We start from the raw sequence: 26,793 nt of genomic DNA, 5'->3' as shown, positions 1-26,793 counted from the left end.
ATTTCGCTGTAGCGCTTGGTTTCGCGCATGTGCAGTGGAGAGTGGCGCGAACCCGCCGCTTCCGGCTGAAGAACACGGTGCGTTTTCGGGGTCATCTTTGTGCTTCCTGGACTAGGAGTCCGCGCGGGCCGTAGGAGTTTCGCGCCTGCGGACCTGGGGAGGGTTCAGCCAAAGGGGAATGTGGCCAGACCACCCACTGCCCGTAGTGGAAGGGAGGAAAGAAGCCATAGGAGTTGCTGAAGTTTGTACTGGGACAGCCAGGGAGGGAAGCTTTCTGCACTGGGGAATATTGACTCCTGGTCAGGGTGGCAGGAAGGGTACTGGTCTGTACTTAATGGGATATGACTCCCTAGAGCAGGAACAGGCCTTAACACTTGTCTGCAAAAGATTGGCCCTAGCGAAACAGAGGAAGTATACATCCCAGTGTGGACCAAAACTGCTCACTGTCCCCACTCACCTTTACTCCCTTCACACCGCGAGTACTCGGCCTTCTAAAACTTAAATCCTTATACTTTTATTAGCAACACAAAACAGAGATGGCCTGGGTGCAGAGTTGGTAAAGATCGTAGGCAGTTAATGATTTCTGCACAAGCATGTAGCAGGAGAATAATGATATATTTTATTTGGAATATTTTCTCACCAAACTTGGTATTTTGGATTTCTTATAGGTCTTGGCCTGGTCCTTGTTACACATTCCAAAAATACAACACTAACCCTTGAATTGCAAAGTAAGACGGTTTTCTTTATTGGAAATGTTATTCTCTGAAGGGACCACCCAGTCCTCTGTTGAGTACACTGTGATGCCAATGAAGCTGTCATTTAGGGTTCGTTTTTCATATTAAAGGGTATTAATTAACATTAAAGGGTATTAACTAACATTAAAGGGTAAAAACAACTTGGAAAAACATGTGAAAGATGAGGAAAAAGTATGTGCAATTTTCAGTTACCCACTGGGCGACTGAACAACTGTAATAGGCGACTGAACAACTGTAATAGACACAAGTTTGATTTCTTACATGGAGCAGTAGTTCCTTTCGATTAATTCCTAAGCTTTTTGATTTTGAACAGATGCAAGGGGAGCCAAACCCAAGTGCTTCCCTTATTGACAGAACCATCAAGATGAGAAGAGAAACAGAAGCTAGGAAAGTGGTTTTAGCCTGGGGACTCCTAAATGTGTCTATGGCTGGAATGATATATACTGAAATGTAAGTTAATTAGCCAAAAAAAATGGGAAAAAAGTAAAAATTGAAGAGGCCAACAGTTGGTTCCACAGGTTTTGTGTTCTGATTTCTGGGGTGTGTGTATCTTTGTCTTAATATTAAAAAGCCTTTCTGGTTTTTTTCAGGACTGGAAAATTGATTAGTTCTTATTATAATGTGACATATTGGCCCCTCTGGTATATAGGTAAGTAGTTTTCACTGTGATTTAGAGTTACTCCCAATGAAAAACTGCACTCAAGTTGAATTCAACTTAGTATTCATTCTTTCATTCAACACATATTTGAATGCCTGCTATGTTCCCAAAACTGGGAATACACCAGGAAGGGAACAAGGTCCGTACCCTCATGGGAGGAATAGTCTAGTAGAAGAGACAATCAAGTTAATAAACAGTACAATTTCAGGTAATCATGAGTTCTGTGAAGAAAAATAAACTTTGGAACTGGTAAGATTTGTATTTGTTATTCTCCCTGAATTGCCTGCCTTCTCTACGTTTTCACCTTTCAAGACCAACCAGATTTTTTTCCCATTGATACCTTCCTCAGTTTCCTCATTCCTTCCTCTCTCTGTTCTTCAGTAGTCCTTAGGTATAAAGAATCTTTGTGGCCATTAAAATAAATTCCAAAGTCTAATACATACATTAAAGTCTGTGATAGGGAAGTGATGGGGCAAGTGGAAGAGCAAGAGTTCTGGAATCTATATACCTGAGTTAGAATCATGGCTTCAGTAACTAGCTGTGTGCTATTGCAAAAGTCACCTGACTTCTTTACAACTGTTGGCAGAACTAAAATAAAGGTGAAAATGTTTATTGTAAAAGGATTAACGATAATATTTTGAAACTCACTGGTAAATGCCCTACACATAATAGACATTCATTAAATGTTAACTGTTAATGAGGAATAAGAATATAGTTTTTAATTTTTTTGTTGTTAATTTGCTAAAGTATGCATGGTTTTGTTTCCCCCATTTAAATGTTCCACTCCCCTTTTAAAAAATAAATTGTTCTCTTCCAGAGCTTGCCCTTGCATCTCTCTTCAGTCTAAACGCCTTATTTGATTTTTGGAGGTATTTCAAATACACTGTGGCACCAACAAGTCTGGTTGTTAGCCCTGGACAGCAAACACTTTTAGGGTTGAAAACAGCTGGTAAGTGTTTTATACCTTTTGCAAAGGTGAGGGGAAAGTTTGGCAGTAAATCTCTCAATTTAATTTTCTCATAAACTCAGCTAGAAGGGATTTCTAATGACATCTGATTCAACTCTATTAAACAGTTTTACAATAAATTGTCTTAAGATCAATGATTATATTCCTATTTATATAAATTAAATAACATAGCCTCATGGAAGTTTGTTCCACTGTTTAATTACAGTTAAAATTAAATGACTAATTTTTGCTGCATTAAAGCCAGTTTCTTATTTTTAACTTGATGGAAAATGGTACACAACCTTTTGTGATATTTTGGTAATACTACTTTATGTAATTTAACAACCAAGTCACACTTACTTGCCGTTTCCCTGACCAAAAAAAGATTCAGTTCATTGCATTTGTTTTCATAGAAACTTTATTTACTGTATGTGTGCTCAGTTGCTCAGTCGTGGATTCTTTCCAACTCTTTGAAACTCACTGGTAAAATTTTTGATCTATGGACTGTGGCCCTCGGGGCTCCTCTGTCTAGGGAGTGGGTTGCCATTTCCTCCTCCAGGGGATCTTCCTAACCCAGGGGTTGAACTCTCATCTCTTGTGTCTCCTGCCTTGGCAGGCGGTATACTTACACACAGTTATTTGTTCCTTCTAGTTGTACAGACTACTCCTCCACGTGATCTGGCAGCAGCCCAAATCCCTCCCTCTCCACCTTCTTCAATTCAGGGTCAGAGTGTGTTAAGTTATAGCCCATCTCGCTCACCCAGTACCAGCCCCAAGTTCACCACCAGCTGTATAACTGGATATAGCCCTCAGCTGCAGGGTCTGTCGTCAGGTGGCAGTGGCTCTTACAGCCCCGGAGTGACCTACTCACCCATCAGTGGTTATAACAAGGTAGGACTCTTATCTCCTACTATTTTACTTACTGCTTCTCTTACTACTACTATTTTGATTACTATTTTAGAAGTGGGAGGTTTGAATTGAAAATCACCTAGTGAGTCAAAACTCTTTTTTTTAAATCAAGAAACCCAGAACCAGTGGGTAATTGACTTGCCCAAATTTGCCTATTTACGAGGCAAGAATAGGGCTTCCCTGGTGGCTCAGTGGTGAAGAATCTGCCAGCCAGTACAGGAGACATGGGTTTGATCCCTAGTCTGGGAAGATTGCCGTGAGACAACTAAACCTTGCACTGCAGTTACTGAGCCTGCCCTCCAGAACCTGGGGGCACAGCTACTATGCCCATGTGCAGCCACTGCTTAATAAGAGAAACAACTGCAATGAGAAGCCCACACAGGAGAGAGAAGCCCCCACTCTCCACAGCTAGAGAAAAACCTGCTCACACAGCAGTGAAGACCCAGCACAGCCAAAAATTTAAAAAAGAGCCAAGAATAGAACTCAGTTAGAAGTTCTTTATATCACATCTTATAAGAATCCTCAAAAAAAAAAAAAGATTTAGCTTTTGCAAAAGACAATGTACTGAGGGTAACCATCTAGGATTTTTCTGCAGACTATTTATTTATTTGTTTAATTTTATTTGGGGGCATACAGCATGGCATGTGGGGGTGATGGTTCCCTAATATCTCTTGTTAAATGAGGAGTGTCTGGCAATGAAAACAAGACCTGTGTGCAAGTCTTTGTATGGATATAGATTTTCAGCTTTTTTGGGTAAATGCGAGGGAGCAGGATGTTTGCTGTTGTATGGTTTAGTTTTGTACGAAAGTGCCAAACTGTCTTCCAAAATGACTACTGTTTTGCATTCTTACCAGCAATGAATCCAAGTTCCTGTTACTGTACATCCTTGCCAGCATTTGATGTTGTCAGTGCTCTGGATTTTGACCATTCTAGTTGGTGTGTTACTTTTTGAAAGTTCAAAAACCAAAACAAAGACATATCAATTAAAGAGAAATAAAATGAAGTTCTTTTACTTTGTTCAGCTGGCAAGCTATAGTCCCTCTCCTTCTTCTCCGTATCCTACCACTGTTGGTCCAGTGGAGAGCAGTGGATTGAGATCTCGCTACCGTTCCTCACCCACCGTCTACAACTCCCCTACTGACAAAGAAGACTACATGACCGACCTGCGAACCTTGGATACTTTCCTTAGAAGTGAAGAAGAAAAACAGCATAGAGTTAAGCTGGGTATGGATATATTTTACAAATATACATATTTGGGGTGTTGTGCTGTTGTTCATCCATTATTTTTCTTACTTTGGTCCCATGCATGTTTTAAGTCTTTTTACTAATACACCTTGTGTAGCTTAGCAGAGGAATTTATTTTTTGTTTTTGTATTTTGTGCTGTTAGAATCAAGTTCACCAAAATTTAAGACGTAAAATAGAACTGAGCTAGCAGAAATCTTAAACCTTTCATTAACGATTAAAACTTTTTCATATAACGTAATTTATAATTTGTTTAAAAGTTGGGGTTATAAAATGTTTTTGAATGATGTCTGGCAGGGCGTGGTGAAGTGAGGGTGGTCTCTTTGGGGTAGTTCTTGAGAAGGTCGGTGTAGCAGGGAGAATGGAGGAAGCATGGGTTTACACCAGACATGCTGCTGTTCTTCAGAACATTTTTTAACTTGGCTCTCGTTTACCTTGGGAAACAATGTTAGCAAATCTTAATCTCTTTGGGGTGGATTTGATTATTACAAAGTCAATTATTTGAAACCAAATTAGGTTATCGAGCCGAGTAATGATTTTTCCCCTTCAGGAACTTGCACAGACAGCGCCCTCGGTGCTAAAGCACGGCCACAGCGAGGAAGCCCGTTATTGGGCCATGGCTCTTTGTGTCACTCGAAGTCTCTCTATTGATTTTTAATTTAATTGTGCCTGAAAGTGCCACAGATGTCAAAGAAACAAATCAATATTACCTTGTTATTTGTGGATACATGCGTTTTCTTCTTTTTAAATTTGGAAATATTTCAAGGAAACCGAAAATTGTAGAGTAAAATTCAAAGAACCCTGTGTACCCTCTACATTGCCTTTGTCACAGCCAGATATTTTCTGGCTTCCATTTTTATTTCTTCTTTGACCTATACAAGTTATTTAGCAATACTGTTGGGAAGTATGATGGGTGATTGGTGTTGCTTTGAGTTTCCAAATATGGGAAATGGAAGGCTTCGTTATCTTTTTTTTCCCCTCTCCTAAGTTAATTGTACGGTGACTAGAGATTTTGGTCTGTACCCTATTAATTTTTTCATAGTTTTTGAAACTTGTACCTAGGCCTGCTATTTATGACCACTTTTTGTGAGTGGATCTTAGTGTGTTGAAAAGAATGCATAGTCTATAAATATTGGGTTTCATGTTTGTTCATTGAGTCAAGCTTCATAATGGTATTCTTAAATTCTTTATTAATTTTGATCTGCTTAATTTGTTACTAAGAAAGTGTGCTAAATGCACCCACTGATTGTTTCCCAATAAATGTCTCCCTGTAACTGTCAAATTTGCTAAATATTTATGAGATTATGTTATCTGCATGTAAATTCAGAATATCCTTCTAGTCAGTTACTCCTTTTATCTTTATCTCTTAGGCTTTTTGCCTTTGAGTCTGTTGTGTCTGACATTAACAGCTATACTGATTTTCTTCTGGGTATTATTTGCCTGTGTATCTATGTCCATCTGTATACTTTTAAGCCTTCCGGGCCCATAGGTTTTAGGTAATTAAGTATTTTGTATGAATTAATCTGTATTAGTATTTTGTGGAAAACTACTTTGAGACTATAAATGTCCTTTTCCTTATCAGATTTTCACTTAATGGCTTTAATACCCTTTTAAGATTCTTTTCAAAGTTAATTATTACTGGTTGTCATGGTACTTCTCTAATTTTTTTCATTCCTTTTTTTATTTATCCCTTTTTTGTTTTTTATAAACTTTGTGTGTGTGTGTGGTTAAATTTACAAAGAGTTTCCATTTTAAACATCTTAAGTGTATCATTTAGCATTATGTACATTCAGTTTGTTGTACAGCCACTTCTTAAATATCTATATTTGTTAGTATTCTCCTGTAAGGTAGAGCTTCTTTTCTCCAGTTAGGTTATTTATTTTGATGCTTAGATTGTCTCAGATTTGGCTAGTATGATTGTCTAGCTTCTGTGTTCTTCTGGTATCATTCTTTGAACACTCCTCCCCCTTCCCCCAACCCTACTCCCAGCCCACCTCCCATAAGATATTCCAGGCTCTTCTTTCTCTAGTAACTAGCTTTGGAATTAGTCTGTTTTTCCAGGGGGTCATGTTTGCTTCTAGTGGAGAAAGATATCTCGTAATTAATGTCTGTGCACTGGATATGCCATGGTTAATCTTAAGTCCACTGAGCAAGACAGTTAGGAAACATATGGAAACACACTCACACACACACACTTGTATATTTCTCCATCCATCCATGAAAGTGAAAGTGAAGTCGGTCAGTTGTGTCCAACTCCTTGCACCCCTACAGACTGTACCCTACCAGGGTCCTCTGTCCATGGGATTTTCCAGGCAAGAATATTGGAGTTGGTTGCCATTTCCTTCTCCAGGAGATCTTCCCGACCCAGGGATCGAACCCAGCTCTCCCACACTGCAAGCAGACTCTTTACTGTCTGAGCCACCAGGGAATCCATCTATCTAAAAACCATGAATTCCTATGATACCTCCAATTCCAGTCCAACTATACAGGGTTTGTCTTAGCCTCCTTCCTGTACATATTTATAACTCCTTTCTCCAATAACGAGAAAATGGACACTCACATATACTCTTTGTTGTTCAGTCGCTAAGTTGTGTCTGACTCTTTGTGACCCCATGGACTGCAGCACGCCAGACTCCTCTGTCTTTCACTATCTCCTAGAGCTTGCTCAAATTCATGTCTGTTGAGTCAGTGATGCTATATAACCATCTCATCCTCTGTCATCACCTTCTCCTTTTGCCTTCTGTCTTTCCCAGCATCAGTCTGTGCTGTTGAGATAATTCTTTGCATGAGGTGGCCAAGATATTGAAGCCTCAGCTTCAGCATCAGTCCTTCCACCGAATATTCAGGGTTGATTTCCTTTAGGATTGACTGGTTTGATTTCCTTGTAATCTAGGGGCCTCTCAGGAGTCCTCTCCAACACCACAGTTCAAAAGCATCTGTTCTTCAGCGCTCAGCCTGCTTTATCATCGAGCTCTCACATCCATACCTGACTACTGGAAAAACCACAGCTTTGACTTATACACACCTTTGTTGTCAAAGTGATGTCTCTGCCTTTTGATACACTGTCTGGGTTTGTCATAGCTTTCCTTGCAAGGAGCATCTTTTAATTTCACGGCTGCTGTCACCATCTGCAGTTATTTTGGAGCCCAAGAAAATAAAGTCTGTCACTGCTTCCACTTTTTCCCCTTCTGTTTGCCATGAAGTGATGAAACCAGATGCCATGATCTTCACTTTTTGAATGTTGAGTTTTTAGCTAACATTTTCACTTTCCTCTTTCACCCTCATCAAGAGGCTCTGTAGTTCCTCTTCATTTTCTGCCATTAGAGTGGTGTCATCAGGATTTATGAGGTTGTTGATATTTCTCCTGGCAATCTTGATTCCAGCTTGTGCTGCATCCAGCCCATCATTTCACATGATGTACTCTCCATAGAAGTTAAATAAGCAGGGTGACAATATAAGCCGATTCCTTTTGCAATTTGGAACCAATCTGTTGTTCCATATCTGGTTCTAAACTGTCGCTTCTTGACCTGTACACAGGTTTCTCAGAGGGTAGTTCACATGCATCTCCTAAGAACAAGGACATTTTCCTTTCTGACTACCATATGATTTTCATATTTAAGTTACTACTGTTCTTCATATTTACATTTCCTCCAGTGGACCCAATAATGACCTTGGTAGCTCTTTTATTGATGGAGGATCCAGTCAGGGACCACATATTTCATTTAATTGTCAGGCTTCTTTAGTCTTTTTTCATCTGGACCATTTATGAGTGTGTGTTCTCTTTTTTGTCTTTTATGATATTTACATTTTGAAGATACAAGGCCAGTTTTGTAGATTTGTATTTGTGTGATGGTTTTCTCATTGTTAGATTCATTTTAAATATTTTTTGGCAAGAATAAAACTTAGCTGGTGGTATGTTCCTTTCAGTGCATCACATCAGAGGATACATATCATTTGTCCCTCTATTGGCAAAGTTAAATTGGATCTCCTGGTCGTAGTGATGGCACAGTTTGTTCACAGTAGCTTTTCCCTTCTGTAATTTATAAACAATCTATAGTATGATGCTTTTGAGACTTATGACTATCCTGTTCCCTTAAGCAGTCTTTTACTCCAGCAGTTTTAGCATCCATTGATGATCCAGTGAGTTACTACAGTAGTACTTGCAAAATGGAGACTTTCTAATATTTCCGTTTCTTCAGTGTACATTTAGTAGTTTGGCATTCTGCTATAAAGAAGAGCATTCTGTTTTACTCCTCACCCCACAATTTGTTTTATCCAGTTAGGACCGATGGTTCTGTCTTTTTAATTTAAACTTTAAACTGCTGTTTAACTCACTGAGTTTTTTAATTTGTCTTTTTTTTTCCTGGTTTCAACATTTTATTTGCTTCTCTTTGATATATGCCTGATTTATTTTAGAGTATCTTGCTTTGTTCTTATGTTTTCCATTCTTTTTCTTATCTCAGTCACTTTAAGCATACTTTAAAATTCCTGTCCAATAGCTCCATTATCTAAAGTTCTTGATTACATACTAACATTTTTTTTCTTGTTGATGCATTTGCTTGGAGATAAGTTTCTTTGTGTTTTACGCATTTTTCATTTTTGGTAAGCTCGTCTTCGGTAGAGTTTCATCTGTGTTTTTTTTGTCCTAGGCAGGCTGGATGGAAGCCTTTAGTTTCCTCCTAGCAGTTTCACATTTGCCTCTTTCTGGTGATTGAGGAATATCATTGATCCTGAATTAATTTAAGTAATTTCTGGGCTTGGAGGTTCCTGGACCTTACAGGGAATGTAAATGGGTGCTGTAAACCCACCTGAAGGCGGATCTGTAATTTTTAAATCTCTGAGGATTTCTTTTTAAAAACAACCTAAGAGAGACAGGCTTCCATGTTACCTGCTGGTGTCAGTGAACAGATGTTCTCTTCCTTATCCACTGAGAATACAGCTCCTTGAGGTCCTCAGCTGTGTGCCAGGTGCAGGGAATAGAGGTGGGAAGGAGGTCTCAGTCTAGCCTGATATCTTGTGCACGTTTCCAGTTCCCAGGCACTGAAATCCACACTGATAGGCTTCCCAAAGCCTACAAAATTCTCCAGAGCAACCGCAGCGTCACTTCACACACAGACCACTGGCCACTCTGATTTTCAATTCCCTCTTCATTTTTAGCGGCTATTCCCATTACATATCTGCAAGCTCCATTATTCATTTAAATTATATATTTTATTATTCTTACGTCTTTGGGGTTGTCCAGCTACGGATTTTGTGCTGTTTTGGTGGTGATGGTCATTACAGAGAGGCCCTATTGTGTCGCTTCTTGCTATATCTTTTCCTTGTACTTTAGCTCATGTACAACAGATATAAAAATGTATTTCTGTCATCTACATAGAACTTTTGTCATCTAAAGCCAATCTTCTTTGAAATTTTCCTTAAGTTCAGGTTTGCCCTCAGAAAGCTTGATTATCATTTTTAAAGTTAACAGTCAAAACAATTAGTCAAAATAGGGTAAACTGTTTGCTCTTATCACGACCCCATGTCTCTTCCTTTTTTATTCGCTATTTATTCAGTCGTTGTACTTGTTTAAAACTTTTCTTGACATGAATTCATTCCTCTAAGTCAATGTTGCCAGAAGTTCTACTTGGAAATATCATACCAGGTGTGATGTTTCTTAATTATACGTAGCTATTATTTTTATGCCAGTATGGAGCATACTTTCACCAGTGCTACCAGCATAAGACTGGCTCGCCTCCAAGGTTTTGATGCTGTGACTTGAAACACTGCCACATGTCCCTTTCACGATTTCTCATCCTCCATGCCTCTAAACATCAAAAGGAAACCAGTTGTATTATTTTACAGTCATGCCTTTTAAAAATACTGCTAAGATTAAAAAAACTAGTCTCTATTTGTGATTTCTCTGTGAGGGTATGAAATATCAATTGATATTTTGACATCAGTTAAACTTTGAAAAAAATAAACTCTTCCTAAGTATCAATGGACGTGAGTTTGACCAAGCTCTGGGAGATGGTAAAGGACAGGGAAACCTGGGGTGCTGCAGTCCATGGGGCCACGAAGAGTCGGACATGACTGAGTCAGATACGACTGAGTGACTGAACAGCAACAAAGTATCATATTGTCTTGAAAATTTGCTGTTTGCTGAGGAATTGTGCCAGATGCTGGGCTTCCCAGGTGGCGCAGAGGTAAAGAACCCGCCTGCTAGTGCAAAAGACCTGGGTTCAGTCCCTGGGTTGGGAAAATTCCCCTGGAGTAGGAAATGGCAACCCACTCTAGTATTCTTGCCTGGAAAATTCCATGGACAGAGGAGCCTGGTGGGCTACAGTGCATGGGGTTATAAAGAGTCAGACATGATTGAGCACACATGTGCTAGATTAAACTAGGAAAAAAATACTCCCTGCCCTCAAGGAGCTCAGATTTTGTTTGGGAAAGGAGATAAACCTTAAAGTGTGGTTAAGTACTGTGGTAAAGTCCCTAAATGTGACTTTATGTTTCCTAAAAGTAAAATGATAAACTTAGAAGTGTAATCAGCAGACAGTCTCTTTTAATACAACACAAGAATTACTACAGACTATAAATAGACCACAGTGTAGTGCTGGGAAGAGTTAAGTTTAGCTGCTAGCCCAAAGACTAGTATATTAATAGGAGGCTGTAGTTATCCCATTCAGAAAGAGCTTCTAAAAATTCAAGCAAGAACTTAGCCTATTTATTTCCTGATGAAATTTGTCTTTTGTTTCTCTCTGAAGCATCGGAAAGTCTTAGAGAATGAAACAAGCTTAACTTTACAACAAAAATAAGCAGACACTTTCAACCACTTAGAAATCTTATGGCTGTTAAAGTGATACTGCTCAGGAAAAGTTCTTTTTAATGTTTAGCACAAGCACTCCATTTCTCTAAAGATAATGTTGGGAGGAGAGAAGGCTTTGTCTTGGGTTGCCATTGCATAGGTTCCTAGATACCCAGAGCTCATATACCAGCCCCTGATATCAAAATCAGTACAGCACACTGATACTCCTTACATGCATCATTGTAGGAAGCCCAGATTCTACGTCGCCGTCCACCAGTCCTACTTTCTGGAACTACAATCGTTCTGTGGGGGATTATGCACAGACTTTGAAGAAGTTTCAGTATCAGCTTGCCTGTAGGTCTCAGGCGCCATGTGCTAACAAAGATGAAGCCGATCTCAGCTCTAAACAAGCTGCAGAGGAGGTAAGTGGAAAATAAAAGTGACTTGATGTTTGTGATTTACAGGTTGTTCAGAAGTCTTCTTTACTACTTCTGGAAGTTGTTTTCTGTAACATCCGCTTTTACTGGCTAGAACTGTAAATCTGGCACATGTTACACACTAGAAAGGGGCTTTCCTGGTGGCTCAGATGGTAGAGAGTCCACCCGCAGTGTGGGAGACCTGGGTTCAATCCGTGGGTCGCAGCATCCTCTGGAGAAGGGAATGGCAAACCACTACAGTCCATAGCGTCTCAAAGAGTCGGACACAGCTGAGCGACTTCACTGTCAACTTTCTCAAACACTAGAAAGACCCCTAGCTAACTTGTGTACTGAAAATTGAATTATATTCTACATTTTACTCTTTACAACACAGAGTTAACATTAGTGTCCTACCTAAAACAAATTTTGTGGCACTCATTCATAAAAAGATATCTCAGGTATCTATTTGTACTTAACATATATAAGATTCTTGCTCTTAAAATAACATTTGGATTAGAACATTTGACTAGAATATACATTTGATACAGAATATTTTGTAGTTTCATCAGTTTAGTAGCAAATAAAGGATTTTGAATTTTCTTCTTAAAAAAAAAAGAATGTTTAAACATACCAATGTAAGGAATTTTGAATGTATGTGCATGAATAGCAGCTACTACATGTTAATCAGATCAGTATTGATGATCATGAAGTTTTTTCCAAAGTATTCAAAATATTTCTGAGGTTGGGGGAAAGGGATGACTGATAACCTGGCAAGATTTTTCCTCACTGATTCTAAACTTTTTTTTTTTAACAGGTTTGGGCAAGAGTAACTATGAATAGACAACTTCTTGATCATATGGATTCATGGACAGCTAAGTTCAGAAATGTGAGTTTTGACATTACTCTGTGGACAGTATTAGTGCCTCTCCATATACAAAGTATGTTATTAGCATATCAGTTAGAGATGTTAGTTATTAGACTATCAGAATTAAATATTACTAAAACTGCCCTATGGGTGACGCACATAAGGATAAACATGACATTTACCACATGGTATCTGCATTCTTGGGACTTTTTCCCCCTCAATACTTAGCAAATCACCGTATTTTGAGTGGATAAAGGAACAGTATATTTAGTTATTAAGATCTTCCCTTTCCCAACATCTCAATTTTGCTTTTCAGAGAGCTTTCCTATCAGAGCCTGTTGTGTGTCTAGACATGTGAGGGAAGCAAAAATGAGGTCATTATTCTCTGAAAACTTCAGTGTTAAAGACCATAACATATACTTGAAGCTACTTCAGATTGTATCCTTTTCTTCAGTTTTTCATGAGAAGAGCGTTCTAATCTTTGGCCTGGAGGTTGGCAAAAGCCAGCTCTCCCACATACAGAGTGAGTGAGTTCCCTGGTTTCAGCCCTACCTCATTCTATTGCTCTCTGTGGTACCCACATGTCCCCCGGTCTAGGGGGTGAATTGGCCCCTCCTCCACTACGGGAAGTTCCGCTTAGACTCTGTAGAAGCTTATTCCACTGTTTCATCCTCCACCATTTACTCACTGACTCCCCATCTTCTAGAAATATTATATATTGAAGTCATTTGTACTCATTTTTTGTTCTTTTGCTATAATTTACATAGGGTGTCAAGAGAAGGTATGGTGAAAATAGTAGGCTACTTTATTGAGCCAGAAGCCTGGTTGGCTTTTTTGAATAAAAATTCCAGAGCCAGCCCTAGAACTACTCAGTGAGGCCTTCTAGGAGTGAGGCCTGGATCTCCCTCCTGCATCTCAGACAATTTTGTTGCAGCCTAAATGCAGCTGGCAAATAGGATACATTTAATAAATGTTGGAAGAATGAACAAGTGAAATGATTTCCTAGAACTGTATTTCCTTTTATTTCCACTTATAGGCTTATCTAAAAATGCTAATATATTTAAAAGACAAAGTCTTGGTCAGGAGTATTAGCTTGGAAGAAATGCAAACACAATCCTTGATCTGAATTCCTTAGGCTACAACGGTCTGAAATTTAGGGGATTTTGTGTAGTTTCTTTTGAAAAGCAGTGTATACATATACCATATATTTTATAATACACTAGCAGGATCTTTTTAGTACTCAGTAATCAACCACATTATTGTTTCTGCAGCAAAACATATGAGCAATCATGCTGAGTAAGATAAAGTCTAAAAATAGTTCCATAGGAATTCAATTCAGGTCTTGCCAATATATCAAATTTTCTTGCTAACTAAATTATAAAAACACATCATTTTCAGAGGTTTTTTAATTCAAAAATTTTATTAAGAATTGTATAACTTGTATTTGATCTGAAACTTTTTCTCATCCTTCTGCTTTATGGTTAAACAGAAATGTGGAAGCAGAAAGGGTAGTTGAAGTTGGTGTTGAACACACACCCAAAACCCATAACACAAAAACCAGGTTGGGTGTGGATTCTTTGAACAGTCTTTTCACATACCAGGATGAGTTTGATATCAGCCATGCAAAGTGGTGTTTGAAATTCCTAGTCCTAAAGTGAATAGTATAATACTCACAAACTAGTTTTAATATAATAATATCAGTTTTCCACATGGTTAGGGAATTGAGGGAGCCTGCTGAGAGAGAATCAGTTATGCTCGTTTTAAAAACTATTATACTAATCACAAACCAGTAAAAAAATGCTACATGCATAAATATGTGACAGATTACCCTGGAAATATAAACTAAAGATGATCCTTTTAGCTAAGTATTAATATATAATCATAGAAAGAAGAATTTAAGAAAAACTTAACATGTAACCATAAATTTTATATCTTCAAAAAACAGGCAAACAGGCATATCTGATTTAAGAGTATAACTTCATTAACTTACATTCTGTTAGCATATTTACTTAACTCTGTAAACTCTGGGTGCTGTTACTTCCATTCTCTTTCACTATGTACTCTATTAATATTAGTGTACAAGACAGTAAAAAAAACTTTCATGAAAATAATCTTTTGAGAAATGCTTTAAAATTATGTGTGTAAAATTGTTCATCTCATTTCTCCCTAGTGGATCAATGAGACAATATTAGTGCCGCTTGTGCAAGAGATTGAGTCTGTCAGCACGCAGATGAGGCGAATGGGTTGTCCAGAGCTGCAAATAGGAGGTATGTGAGAACAGAGCCCAGCATTTGAGTTCCTTCAGTGAATCTGCCAAGTGGAAAATTTCTTCTTGTAATGGGCTATTTAACAGCATCCTTTGTTACCTTTTTTTCTTTTCTTTTTTTTTACATTTTCCTGATGGCTAATAATACTGAGCATCTATTCATGTGCTGGGCCATTTATGTATCATCTTAGGAGAAAATACCTTTTCAGATCTTTTACCCATTTTTTTTCCCCCTTTACCCATTTTTAAATTGAGTTGTCTTTATTATTGAGTTGTAGATGTTCTTTATTTATTCAAGTTCTTTCTTTGTACAAGTAGCTTATTAGATATTAATTACAAAATTGTACAAAGCATAAATGTATAACAATGCTAATTTAAAATCCTCAATTTTCAATTTATCTGCTAAAAATAAAACTGTGAAAGTTTAGTGTAATATAATTTGCCTAAAGTATATATACTATAACTTACTTAGTGCTAAGTAGTGAAGTTTCAAAAATACAAGGAGTATTTTAGTCAACCAGATCTTTCTAGAGAACGGATTTCTCTTTGAAATATGTAAAAGCTTTGGATTGCAATTAACACTTTCCATTTGCTTTGGGTATCTTTTCATCCGTCTTTATTCTCTGGGTTAAGTATAGAATTGTACATTGCTAAAGTACTGGCATCATTGACTCAGTGATCATGAGTTTGAGCAAACTCTGGGAGATAGTGAAGGACAGGAAAGCTTGACGTGCCGCAGTCAAGGGGTCACAAAGAGTCAGACACAACTGAGCGACTGAACAACAACATTTACTGAGTACCCCAGTTTTTTTGTTTATTTATTTATTTGGCTGTGCTGGGTCTTACTTAGTTGCAGCATGTGGGATCTAGTTCCCTGACCAGGGATCAAACCTCGGCCCCCTGCATTGCGGAAGTCCCCAGATGTTTTATATGTAATGTACACAACATTCACATTAACCTTGAAAGCTAGCTTTTAGTGCCTATTTTATGGAATAGGCCACTAAGACTCAGAGAGGTAAAGTAACTAGCCCAGTGTCACAGAGCAGTGATTTGAGGCCAGAGCCCTCTGACTCCAAAGTTGGAAGGGTTACTTCCTAGGTCTTGGTAGTATTATTTGAACTTACAGTTATCTTTTTTGAGATTTTTTATAAGCTATGAAAATAAGTATCTTTCACATTTTACCAGTGTGATGTGCTTTTTAGAAAAGAACAGCATTGTTTTATGACTGCAAAAACAACATGTGTATGTTCATTGTAGAAAATTTGGACAGTGGGCTTTCCTGGTAGTAAAGAATCCACCTGCCAGTGTAGGTTCAATCCCTGGTTTGGGAACATCCCCTGGAGAAGGAAATGGCAACCCACTCCAGTATTCTTGCCTGGGAAATCCCATGGACAGAGGAGTCTGGTGGGCTATAGTCCATGGGGTCACAGAAGAGTTGGACACAACTCAGCAACTAAACAGCAATGACATAGAAATACACAAAGAATATTACCTGTGATTGTACTTCAGGAGATAACCACAATCGGTCAGTTGGTTTTTTGTTTTGTTTTTTACTTTAATCATGAAAACTGTTCAGTTTTAGTTTTCGTAGAAAGATCTTTCAAGAAGGAGGGGACATATGTATACCTATGGCCAATTCATGTTTTTATATGGCAGAAAGCAATAAAATTCTGTAAAGCAATTGTCCATCAATTTAAAAATAAATTTAAAAAAAAAAATGGAGAATCAGTCAGTTTTAGTTACAATTGTATATTCTTTTTTTGGAGAAAGATACTATGATACTGTATATATCAGTTGTATGTTATAATTTAAGAACATTAACATGTGGAAAGTATGTATTTGGGAGTTGAGCAAATAGTATGTATGTGTATATATCTTTAATTGAATTAAAGTCATACCTCCTTTTTTCCCTCCACTTTTTCTTTTTGTTAAGTATTCTCCAGTACTATTTTTATGGCTAGTTTATATTTCTTTTCTATGGATGTAATATATTGTATTTAACTGATCTTTGTTATTTAATAGAAGATTTTCCCCTTACTAATAGTGCTGTGAGTAAATGTCCTTTTACTTAAATATTTGTGTACATTTATAATTACTTCTTTACAGTAATTTCTGAGAGGTAAAGTTGTAAGTTCAATAGGTATAAATGTATTAAGCCTTTGTACATAATCCTTCAAAAAGCTTAAAATGAATTTATATTCTAGCAATAATGTCACCTATAAGAAAGCCTCTTTTCCCAACATTGTATAATAAGGTTGGACATTTTGAAACTTTCTGTTGGTTTATTAATTTCTTTGGATAGTAGTCTTTCATGAAATGAAGAGAGAAATCACTGTCATAAAGTTTTCACTTGTCAGTGGCATATAGACATCTTTTAATTCAATCTGATTTTGAAAGCTATTGTGTATCTTTTTATTAATATATACACCCCGCAAGAATCTCCTGTGTATTAGTTGTTTATATAGCTGCCACCTTGCCAGAAATGGTCAAGTAAATTGTAGGTAAAATAGATAATGCAGGTTGTTAAAATAAACTCTCGTTGCTTTTATTTATTCCTTCAACATCTATTCAGGGAAGAGCATTTGAAGTTTTTTTGAAGGTCGACATGAAGAATAACCTGTGTGTCCTGTGTGTTTTAATTTTAACAGAGGCTAGTATTACTAGCTTGAAACAGGCTGCTTTAGTCAAAGCTCCACTCATTCCAACTCTGAATACAATCGTGCAGTATCTAGACCTCACTCCAAATCAGGAATACTTGTTTGACAGGATCAAAGGTAATTATTGATTTGAAGAGGGAAAAAAATGAGAGCTCTTAAAAATGGTCAAAATAATGTAGTTATCCTTGAATACAGTAATAATTTTGTCCTATATAGGGAAACTTAAATATGAGCTAAATGGGTTCACGTGAATATTTCATTCATTTTCTATTCTTAAACCACCAAGAGTGGATGCCACAGTGACATTCTTTATAATTTTAGTATGCTGATCTTATTTCTCTCAGTTTTGATAGGTCATGTGTAATATGTTGCTTCTTTATATTTCTGTTATATCCTGATTATTTGGGGAAAATAACCCTGGTTATTTTCCTGGGTTGGGAAGATCCTCTGGAGAAGAGAATGGCAACCCACTCCAGTATTCTCGCCTGTAAAATCCCATAGACAAAGGAGCCTGGGCGGGCTGCAGTCTGTGAAGTCTCAAAAGAGTCAGACATGACTGAGTGACAGAGTGTGCACGTATACACACGTACACAATCTTCTCAGGAGACTGACTTGAGAATCAGGATATTTAGCCTCCCTGATAGCCCCACATACTCTGTTTATGGCTCCCTACATTTGTTTGGATAGACTCTGTAAAATGGTCTCATCACTAAAACAAGTTTTAGAAATATTATTTCACTTTTTAGGTTTATCATAAATCTTAATTTGCAAGTGTTATGTTGCCCCTTCTGTATTCTAGGCTTAGACTAGGGTTCAGGAATAAACATGTATCATGACTTTTTTTTTAGTATAATTGCTTTACAATGTGTAAGTTTCCGCCATACATATGAGCCTCCCTGGCACCACTCCCCGCAGGTCTCACCCACCTGGGTCGTCACAGAGCTCCGAGCTGAGCTCCCTGCGCTGTGCTGCAGCTTCCCGCTGGCCAGCTGCTTGACACGTGGCAGTGTATGTCAGTGCTACTCCTCATTCACCCCACCCTCTCCTCCCCAGGAATGTTCTGTATGAGGAGAATCCAAACATACTTAAAACTAGACACGAGAGTCTGCTCAGCCGCCTTCTACCTAGCACCCAGTTCTAGCAGCCATCAGTCCCTGCGCAGCCCTCACCCTTTCCATAGTCCCATCTGCCTCCTCCCTTCCTGCATTCTTTGAGGCCAGTTCTGTATGTCATCATCAGATTATCTGCAAGGATCTTGATATGTATCTGTAGAAGAGGATAAGGCCTTTTAAAAAGAGAACCACAAACACAGTGATCACACCTCATACTTTTATATTATGAAAAATATAGCTTATATACATAGCCAGGTGGTGCAGAGATAAAAAATCCGCCTGCCAGTGCCGGAAGACCCAGCTTTGATCCCTGGTTCGGGAAGATCCCCTGGAGGAGAAAATGGCAACCCACTCCAGTATTCTTGCCTGGAAAACCCCATGGATGAAGAAGTCTGACAGGCTACAGTCCATGGGGTTGCAAAGAGCTGGGCACAGCTGAGTGACTAACTCTTCACTTTGCCTCATAGTTAACAGGATAGTTATACATCCAAAAAAAGATGTGTGTGTGCACATATATACAGAGTGTGTATACATATATATATAAAGTTTTATATGTCAAGTATAAAAATGTTTAAAAAACACAGTGAACATTTATATGGGGCTTCTAGATTGAACAATTACCATCCTTTTACCATATTTGATTCTCTCTATATATACATACACACATGCATTTTATATATACACACACACTTTTTTTGCTCTTAACATTGTGGACATCATTACTTCTCAGCACATGAGTTCCTAAAAGTAAGAACATTCTGAAAAGTGAAAGGGAAGTCGCTCAGTCGTGTCCGACTCTTTGCGACCCCATGGACTGTAACCTACCCGTAATACAATTATCAGACCTTAAGAATGAATATTTCTATATCTGATGATCCAGTTTATATTCAGATTTCCCGTTTGTCCAGAGACTGTTACATACCCTTTTTTTCCCTGAGTGGAATAGTTTATGCTCACACATTACATTGTGTTGCTTTCTCTCTTTTTTTTTTTCTGTCTAAAACATTTCTGCCAGCTTTTTTTCCCCCCATGTGACATTGCCTTTTTTAAGAATCCAGAACAGTAATCTCGTCTTACATTGGATTTTTCTTATTCTTTCTTCATGGTGCTATTTAAATTAATTTTTTATATCGTGTATTTCTTTGTTGGAATGTTTTGATTGGGTTTTTAAGATGACATACTTTCCTTGTTGTAACCCCTTAGCCTGTTTCTTCTTTCTTATACATTCTTAGCTTTTTAAATTTCACCTATGTTGCTACAGAACTTTCTCAGGGAGGCTGTATGAGCTCATTTCGATGGAATAGAGGTGGAGACTTTAAAGGTCGCAAGTGGGATACAGACCTGCCCACGGATTCTGCTGTAAGTCCTCAGTTTTATTTTTATTTTTACTTATTTTATTTTATTTTTGTTTTATTATTTATTTATTTTTATTTTTCTCAGTTTGACATTTTTGTTACGGGTTTATTTTTCCATTATAAAATAAGCATTTAAAGAACATAGAGGGAATTCCTTGGTGGTCCAGTGGTTAGGACTCACTGCTTTCACTGCTGTAAGCCCAGGTTCAGTCCCTGGTCAGGGAACTAAGATCCTGCAAGCTGCATGCCATGGCTGAAAAAGAAAAAAAGAAATTTTTTTTTAATAAAAAAACTTTAGAAATTAAGTAGAAATAAAAAATTAAAATTGTACTGGCATCTTAACCCAACCACTGTTAATATTTTGGTGTATTTTCTTATTTTTTCTTTACTTAGATTGTGCTGTTTTTAATGTTTTTTTATCATAGATGTAATTGTAAAATTTGTGTCCTGCTTTCTTTCACTTTTCAGTGTTTAAGTATTTGCATTATTATTCACTGTCATTTAACTGACCTGAAAGTTTTGGAAATATGTAGTGGCGGGGGCAGGGGGCAGGATTTTTGTTTTTCTATCTTATATACCGTCGGGAGTAACATAATGCATGTTTCCTTCTAATTTGGGGTTATGACTTTAAGAAACATTCCTAGAATTAGATTTATGAGATCAAAGACTGTAAAGTTTTGAGCATTTAATAGTTTCTCAGAATTATGTTTGTTTTCTTAAAATGACTGTTGCATGTGAAAATGAAGTTTTAAATGCTGATATTCAAGAATTAAATATATGTGTATTTTATCTTGATTTTGCTGTTAATTAACTATATGAGGGTGAATAATCCACTTAACACAACATTAGGAATGTCTTTTATCTTTTCATTTTATAGATTTCATCTTACAAATATAACCACTTAAAAGCATTTTTGCTAATTCATTCTCTGGGGAACAATTTAAAAATTGCAATCATTATAAACAGATGTTTGAAAAGTACCATACATAGGTTTTCATGCTGACTTTGAAAAATTATTTCCTTGTCTTCAGATCGTCATGCATGTATTTTGCACCTACCTTGATTCCAGATTACCTCCACATCCTAAATATCCTGATGGAAAAACATTTACTTCTCAGCACTTTGTTCAGACACCAAATAAACCAGGTATAAACAACCTCTCCTAAAAGAATGAGTTGAGCTTTTCACGTAAAATAATGTAGTGGGGGCTTTTCGTTTGGTTTTTAATGTAGCCTGTTTCCTTTACAGATGTGACAAATGAGAACGTTTTCTGCATTTATCAGAGTGCTGTCAACCCTCCCCATTATGAGCTCACCTACCAGCGCCATGTCTACAATCTTCCAAAGGTGCTTCTAAATAGAGCAGTTGCTATTACTGATGTCATGGATGACTTACTTTGATATTTCTTTTAAAATTAGATTTTCTTTATGAAATAGGTAAACTTCTTAAGTTAGGGGGAAAGTGCTATTTTTATATCCCTTTTTTTAAAAAATTCTGAAAGTAATATATACTTAATTTGGAAAAGTATGAAGAAAAGGAAGAAAAATTCATTCCATTATTTAGAGGAAGCTGTTACTATTTGGTGGTTTTTTTTTTTTCATTTTGGTTTTCTCTGTACTTTTTTATGGGTTGAAATCATATTATTTGTATAGTTCTATATCCTTTAAAAAATTAATATTATAACATAATTTTCCATGACTTTAAAAGTCTTCATAAAAACTTTTTAATGACTATTTTAAAACTTCATAATAAAGATATAATTTATGCAACCACTCCCTACAGTTGGACATTTTGGATGTTTCTAATTTTCATTGTCGTAAATACCTTTATGCATATAACTGTCTATATTTTGGGTAATTTTTTAGCTCAAAGTCAAAAAATGGAATTCTAGGTAATAGAATATTTTCAAGGCTGTTAAAATATATTATCAAATTACTATATGAAAAAATTTATTGTACCAGTTTATACTTCTATCCAGGCATTTTACTCTTAATTATAAACGTCAGTTCTGTTGATGACCTTTGTGGTTATTTTGTTACCAGCATCTTTACTAAAGAAATTTTACATAGACTAAATCATAAATTATATTCTTCATTCTGTCAGATACCCAGGAGAGAATATTTCATTTTTTTTTAGTTTAATATTTCAGCTTTGTAAGTGTAAATAATTTGGGCCATTTAAAGAAACACTGTCTTTAAAAATCATATATCCTAAAGATATTTTAGGCAAAACACTTAAATCAGAGTGGACAGGTATAAGTTAATCAGTAAACTGAAAATCTCGATCAGGAGCTATCAATAGTTTGAGTTTAGTGCTAGCAAAATACTACCTTGTCCCTTGTAGATAAAATAAATTTACATTTAATATATTACTTATACTGTTATATATCATAATATATTTTAAAGTGTGATTAAAGGTTTTTTAATCTCAAAACTTTTGTTTAAACTGTTGCTTTTGGGGGTAGTGTTTTGTGTGTAGGATACAGAGGTACCAGCTTCAGAGTATCTCCCATCCAGTCCTTCGTAAATGCTGCTCCCCTCGTGTGGGAACTTCCCAGTGTGTTTATTTCTGCTTATCTTTCAGGTCTCAACTTAAAAATATCTCTTCTCAGGGAGGCATTGCTTCACTGCTCTAGTTTTTATGTATTTGTTCCCATGGCACCCTGCACCTCCTCCTCTCTCATAACATTCATCACACGTTAGTTCTGAGTTTCCTGTCTGCCTTTCCCTTCTGCTAGACTTTAAGCTCCTTGATTACATGGATCCTCTGTTTTATTCACCACAGAAGTCCCACTTAAAGCACAAAAGTAGGTACTTTGTTTAATGAATGAATGAAAGCCTGAATTACATGGAATTCTGAATTAGTAGAATATAAATTGATAGGATCCACACTTACCACTCAGACTGAATTTTTGTCCTGGTTTGGTTTAAATCTTGGTGGGTTTTTTTGTCTTTGTTCCAGGGCCGAAATAATATGTTTCATACACTGTTGATGTTCCTCTACATTATAAAAACCAAAGAGTCAGGAATGCTTGGGTAGGTATTAATGCTTTAAGAATACAAGTACTTATTTTATACACTTTTTCTTATGTTCGGATTCTGCAGAAGGCAGCATCGTATAGTGAAAAGATTTGTGGACTAAACAGTACAAGATATGGCTTCTGGTACTGGCTCAGCGCTTTCACTAACCATTTTTGAGCAAGTCCATTAATCCATTTCCCTATTGATAAAAAGACAATTCGACCACATTATTGGCTTTTACAGTGGTGTTCCCCCAGAGGGAAAATTCAGATATATCAGGCTCTCGCCACTTTAAAATTAAAAAAACAAACAAACCAACTGGAGTCCTGTTTGTTCAGGCTATCCCATTTCAGACACAGAGCCTTCTGCAAAATATTTACACTTCCAAAGAGACTGAGTCAGCACCCATTCCATAATACTGTTAATTGGAATGGAAAAATGGTCAGTTGAAATTATTTACTTTGTGTCTTCTAAATACTTAGTAATGAAGATCACATACTGTTACAGTAAACTCAAAATTGCTGTCTTGTCATTTTGGTGATTTGAAATTTCAGCGCTTCAAAACAGTATGTGAAGTAAATGGACCCCAGCTAATGCTGGGTAAATCTGGTAATGCATGGGCTGGAAGTCTGAGAATCTGGGTTCTGGGTGCATCTCTGCCTGCACTAAGTAACCTGAGGCTAGAAAAATGAAAAGGAAAGAGCTGAGTAGAAAGCATCAGTCTGTTCAGCTCTGATCTGCATGTTTCTGTTCAGTTCTATTTACGTGTCCTATTTAATACAGGTTTAGAACGGCAGTGTCCCACACAGCAGCCACCAGCCACATGTGTGTGGTATTGAGCATTTGAAACATGACTAGTCTAGACTGAGATGGGCTGTCAATGTAAAAGGTCCCCTGGAGGAGGAAATGGCAACCCACTCCAGTATTCTTGCCTGGGAAATTTCATGGACAGAGGTGCCTGGAGGGCAGCAGTCCATGGGGTTGCGAAGAGTCAGACACAACTGAGCATGTGCACACGCACTATAGTGTGAAATATGTAGACTAGAATTTAAAGACCTAGTGTCAAATCATAAAGTGAAATATATCTTTAGTAATTTTGTGTATTGATTACATGTTGAAATAATATGTTGGATATACTGAGTTAAATGAAGTATAAAATTATTTTCACCTGTTTCTTTTTACTGTTTAGTTTTTAAGGTTATATATTAATCTTTCTGTTGGACAGCACTGCACTGGAGAAAGACAAATTCCTATCTTTTTGGTTTTTTTTTTCTATCTTTAATTAAACGTATTAGATGCAAAGATTTTAGGACATAAACTGAAATTTATAAACAGCTTTCTAAGGAATTTGTCAGCTTCCTATAGCATGTATTTTTTTAATGTAAGAAAGATTAAATAGGAAACTCACTTTTGTCAGGCATCTCTGCTACCATGGTTCTTTTTTATTTTTTAATTACAAAAATAATGCATGCTCAATATAGAAATATTTAAACAGTACAGCAGTGTATAAACTAGAAATTGAAAACTCCCCTCTGATCAATTCTCTCTCAATGCCACTCCTTCAAGGTATCCACTGGGTTATCAGTTTGAGGTGTATGTTTTTCCAGTTACTTTATGGGGAAAGTTGATTCTGTTTTTCTTTTTCATATTGTTTAAAAATAAATTGTACCCAAACATATTACCTTGTGAGCTGCCTTTTAATCTTATGGTGTAGCTTGGATATTTTTCTGTGTCAATAAATAGACTTTTTTCCCTAAATTTTCTAGCAGCATTTGGTTATAGATACACATATATTAGAAAGATGGGATGTGCTATGGCTTTGTAATTCTTCATTTAAAAGTGTTTCTGGAAGGCTCTTTTGAAGTGGGGAATTAATTTAGCAGTATTTTAAATAGTGAATATTTTAATTGAAAATTTATCTTTTCCTCTAAAAATCTAAATTGATAACTGATACAAGTTTGTGTTGAATGCCATAGTTTAAAGTACTTAGTGGGACAGTGATTTACTCAGAGGCCCAAAAGAATTGATACAGTTCTTAAAGTGCTTATTTTCTCTGAATGAGCCCCTTATATGTGGAAACATAAGTGAAACATTTTAAACTAAAATTAATCTGTTTTTTATTTATTTGATTTTTTTTTAATCCAGGGGAAAAAACTGAAATTACTAGCTTTTAAAATATGATTGATCTTTTTAATACATTGTAGAACAACCAAATGTTAAAAACTGCCCTCCTGTGTCATAAAGGAAATAAGCAAGTGGCTCAAATATAGTCCACTTGGAATCATGCCCATAATACAGCAGATTGATACAAATACATTACCAATTCAGTGCCACGTATTTGTGCAGTTACTAGAATGATATGAATGTTTTACTTCCAAGAAGGAAAAAAATCTAGACAGAATTGACTGCACAGTAAAGTGTCCTGTTTAGCAAAAGACACCATAAATAAAGTTTGAAACTAAGTGACAAACTGAGACAAAGCATTATAATTGTAATTTTTTTTTCCCTATCATACTGAAATTTCTCATTTGCCATGTTGTTGAGGGTATGGAGAAAAAACACAGTTGATGAAATTACCCTTTTTGAAGGGCATTTTTGGTATATTTAAAATTTTTTTTATTAAAAGTAATACAAACTCATAATTTTAAAAGTCACAGTGTGCTAAAATTTCATGACAGAAATAAGGCATTCCCAGTATTCCCCAAGCCCACCTCCCAAAAGCAACCACTTAAAACTCTTCTAGCTCCAGATAGTGGAGATGTGTAGTTCTCCTTTGTCATCCTGTTGGATGAGTCACTGTTCTCTTTTGGCCCTCTTCTCCTTCCCTCTTACTTTGAATACAGTTGTATTACTCTAGGGAGTAGATTTTTCTTTATATTATGTGCAGTAAGGCTTAATTTAAGCTATATTAGTAATACCTGTATTTACTGAAGCATCCCAAATAATTAGAAAACTCCTAATTGAAATCAAATATGTAAAGTTCTCTAAAAGGCCTAGCATCTCTAAATCTCCATTTTAAAAAATTTAATTGACACTTTTACTTACTTGCTAAGATTGTCCTGTTAACTCCATCTGTTATAGTAGTTCTTGAGTTCCACTGAAGAATTAATTTTCAACACTCCATAAACCATTTGTTCTAAATTTGGGTTTTAAGCACAGGTAAGAAAGTAATAACTGTTACTAGAATTCATCTGATAAACCATGTATAACATAACTGCAGAAAAGCACTAAATGTCAATTAAACTTGTATTCCTTGTAAAGACTCCTGTTATTTGGGGGAGAAAAAATACCTTAAATGCTTGGCAATCAATTTCACTAATTTTTTTTTTTTTCTTTTTTTAGGAGAGTTAATCTTGGCCTCTCTGGTGTGAATATTTTGTGGATTTTTGGAGAGTAGTGGATAATTTAATTCCAAACATTTGGACTTCATTTGACTGAATCTAAGCATCTGAGTCACTGCCTGTTCTGAAATAAGATACTATGTGTATGTTACAAACTCTTTAGATGTAACAGAAAATAGCTAGTGTGAAACATATTCTACACCAAGAAAAATTACCTTCAATTTTTTATCATTTCAGAAAAAACTACAACTCTTCAGATTTTTGTTGACACAAAACAGTGTGGTTACCCCTTAATTAATTTGAGTACTTCTTCATTGTAACCGCCAAATAAGAATCATTCACCGTATTGTTCCCCACAAAATTGTTTTTTCAATTGAATTATTTAGTATAAATAATTAAAAAGAAACAAGCAAATTGCTCATTTTTTTTAATGTCTATATTTCCCCAGTGTTTGGCAAATGAG

General features: G+C 36.5%; 1 protein-coding gene across 2 annotated transcripts; it reads left to right on the top strand.

Moving 5' to 3' along the window:
- Positions 1–41: 41 nt before the first annotated feature.
- TMEM209 (transmembrane protein 209) lies at positions 42–26,793 on the top strand. Of its 2 annotated transcripts, XM_052638944.1 has the most exons (16): positions 66–77; positions 669–728; positions 1,069–1,205; positions 1,346–1,404; positions 2,231–2,362; positions 3,012–3,250; positions 4,291–4,492; positions 11,545–11,720; positions 12,529–12,600; positions 14,750–14,846; positions 17,494–17,619; positions 19,876–19,973; positions 21,001–21,115; positions 21,218–21,315; positions 22,931–23,004; positions 26,332–26,793. In XM_052638944.1, exons 3-16 carry the CDS (start codon positions 1,069–1,071, stop codon positions 26,384–26,386), a joined length of 1,680 nt encoding a protein of 559 aa, XP_052494904.1. In that variant the 5' UTR covers positions 66–77; positions 669–728; the 3' UTR covers positions 26,387–26,793. The 2 variants fall into 2 exon arrangements, with proteins under 2 accessions (XP_052494903.1, XP_052494904.1); XM_052638943.1 differs by lacking the exon at positions 669–728 and having other exon boundaries at positions 42–77.

This window comes from Budorcas taxicolor, chromosome 4, assembly GCF_023091745.1.
Source record: "Budorcas taxicolor isolate Tak-1 chromosome 4, Takin1.1, whole genome shotgun sequence".
Lineage (NCBI taxonomy): Eukaryota > Metazoa > Chordata > Mammalia > Artiodactyla > Bovidae > Budorcas > Budorcas taxicolor.
This window is presented reverse-complemented; position numbering and strand designations above follow the sequence as displayed.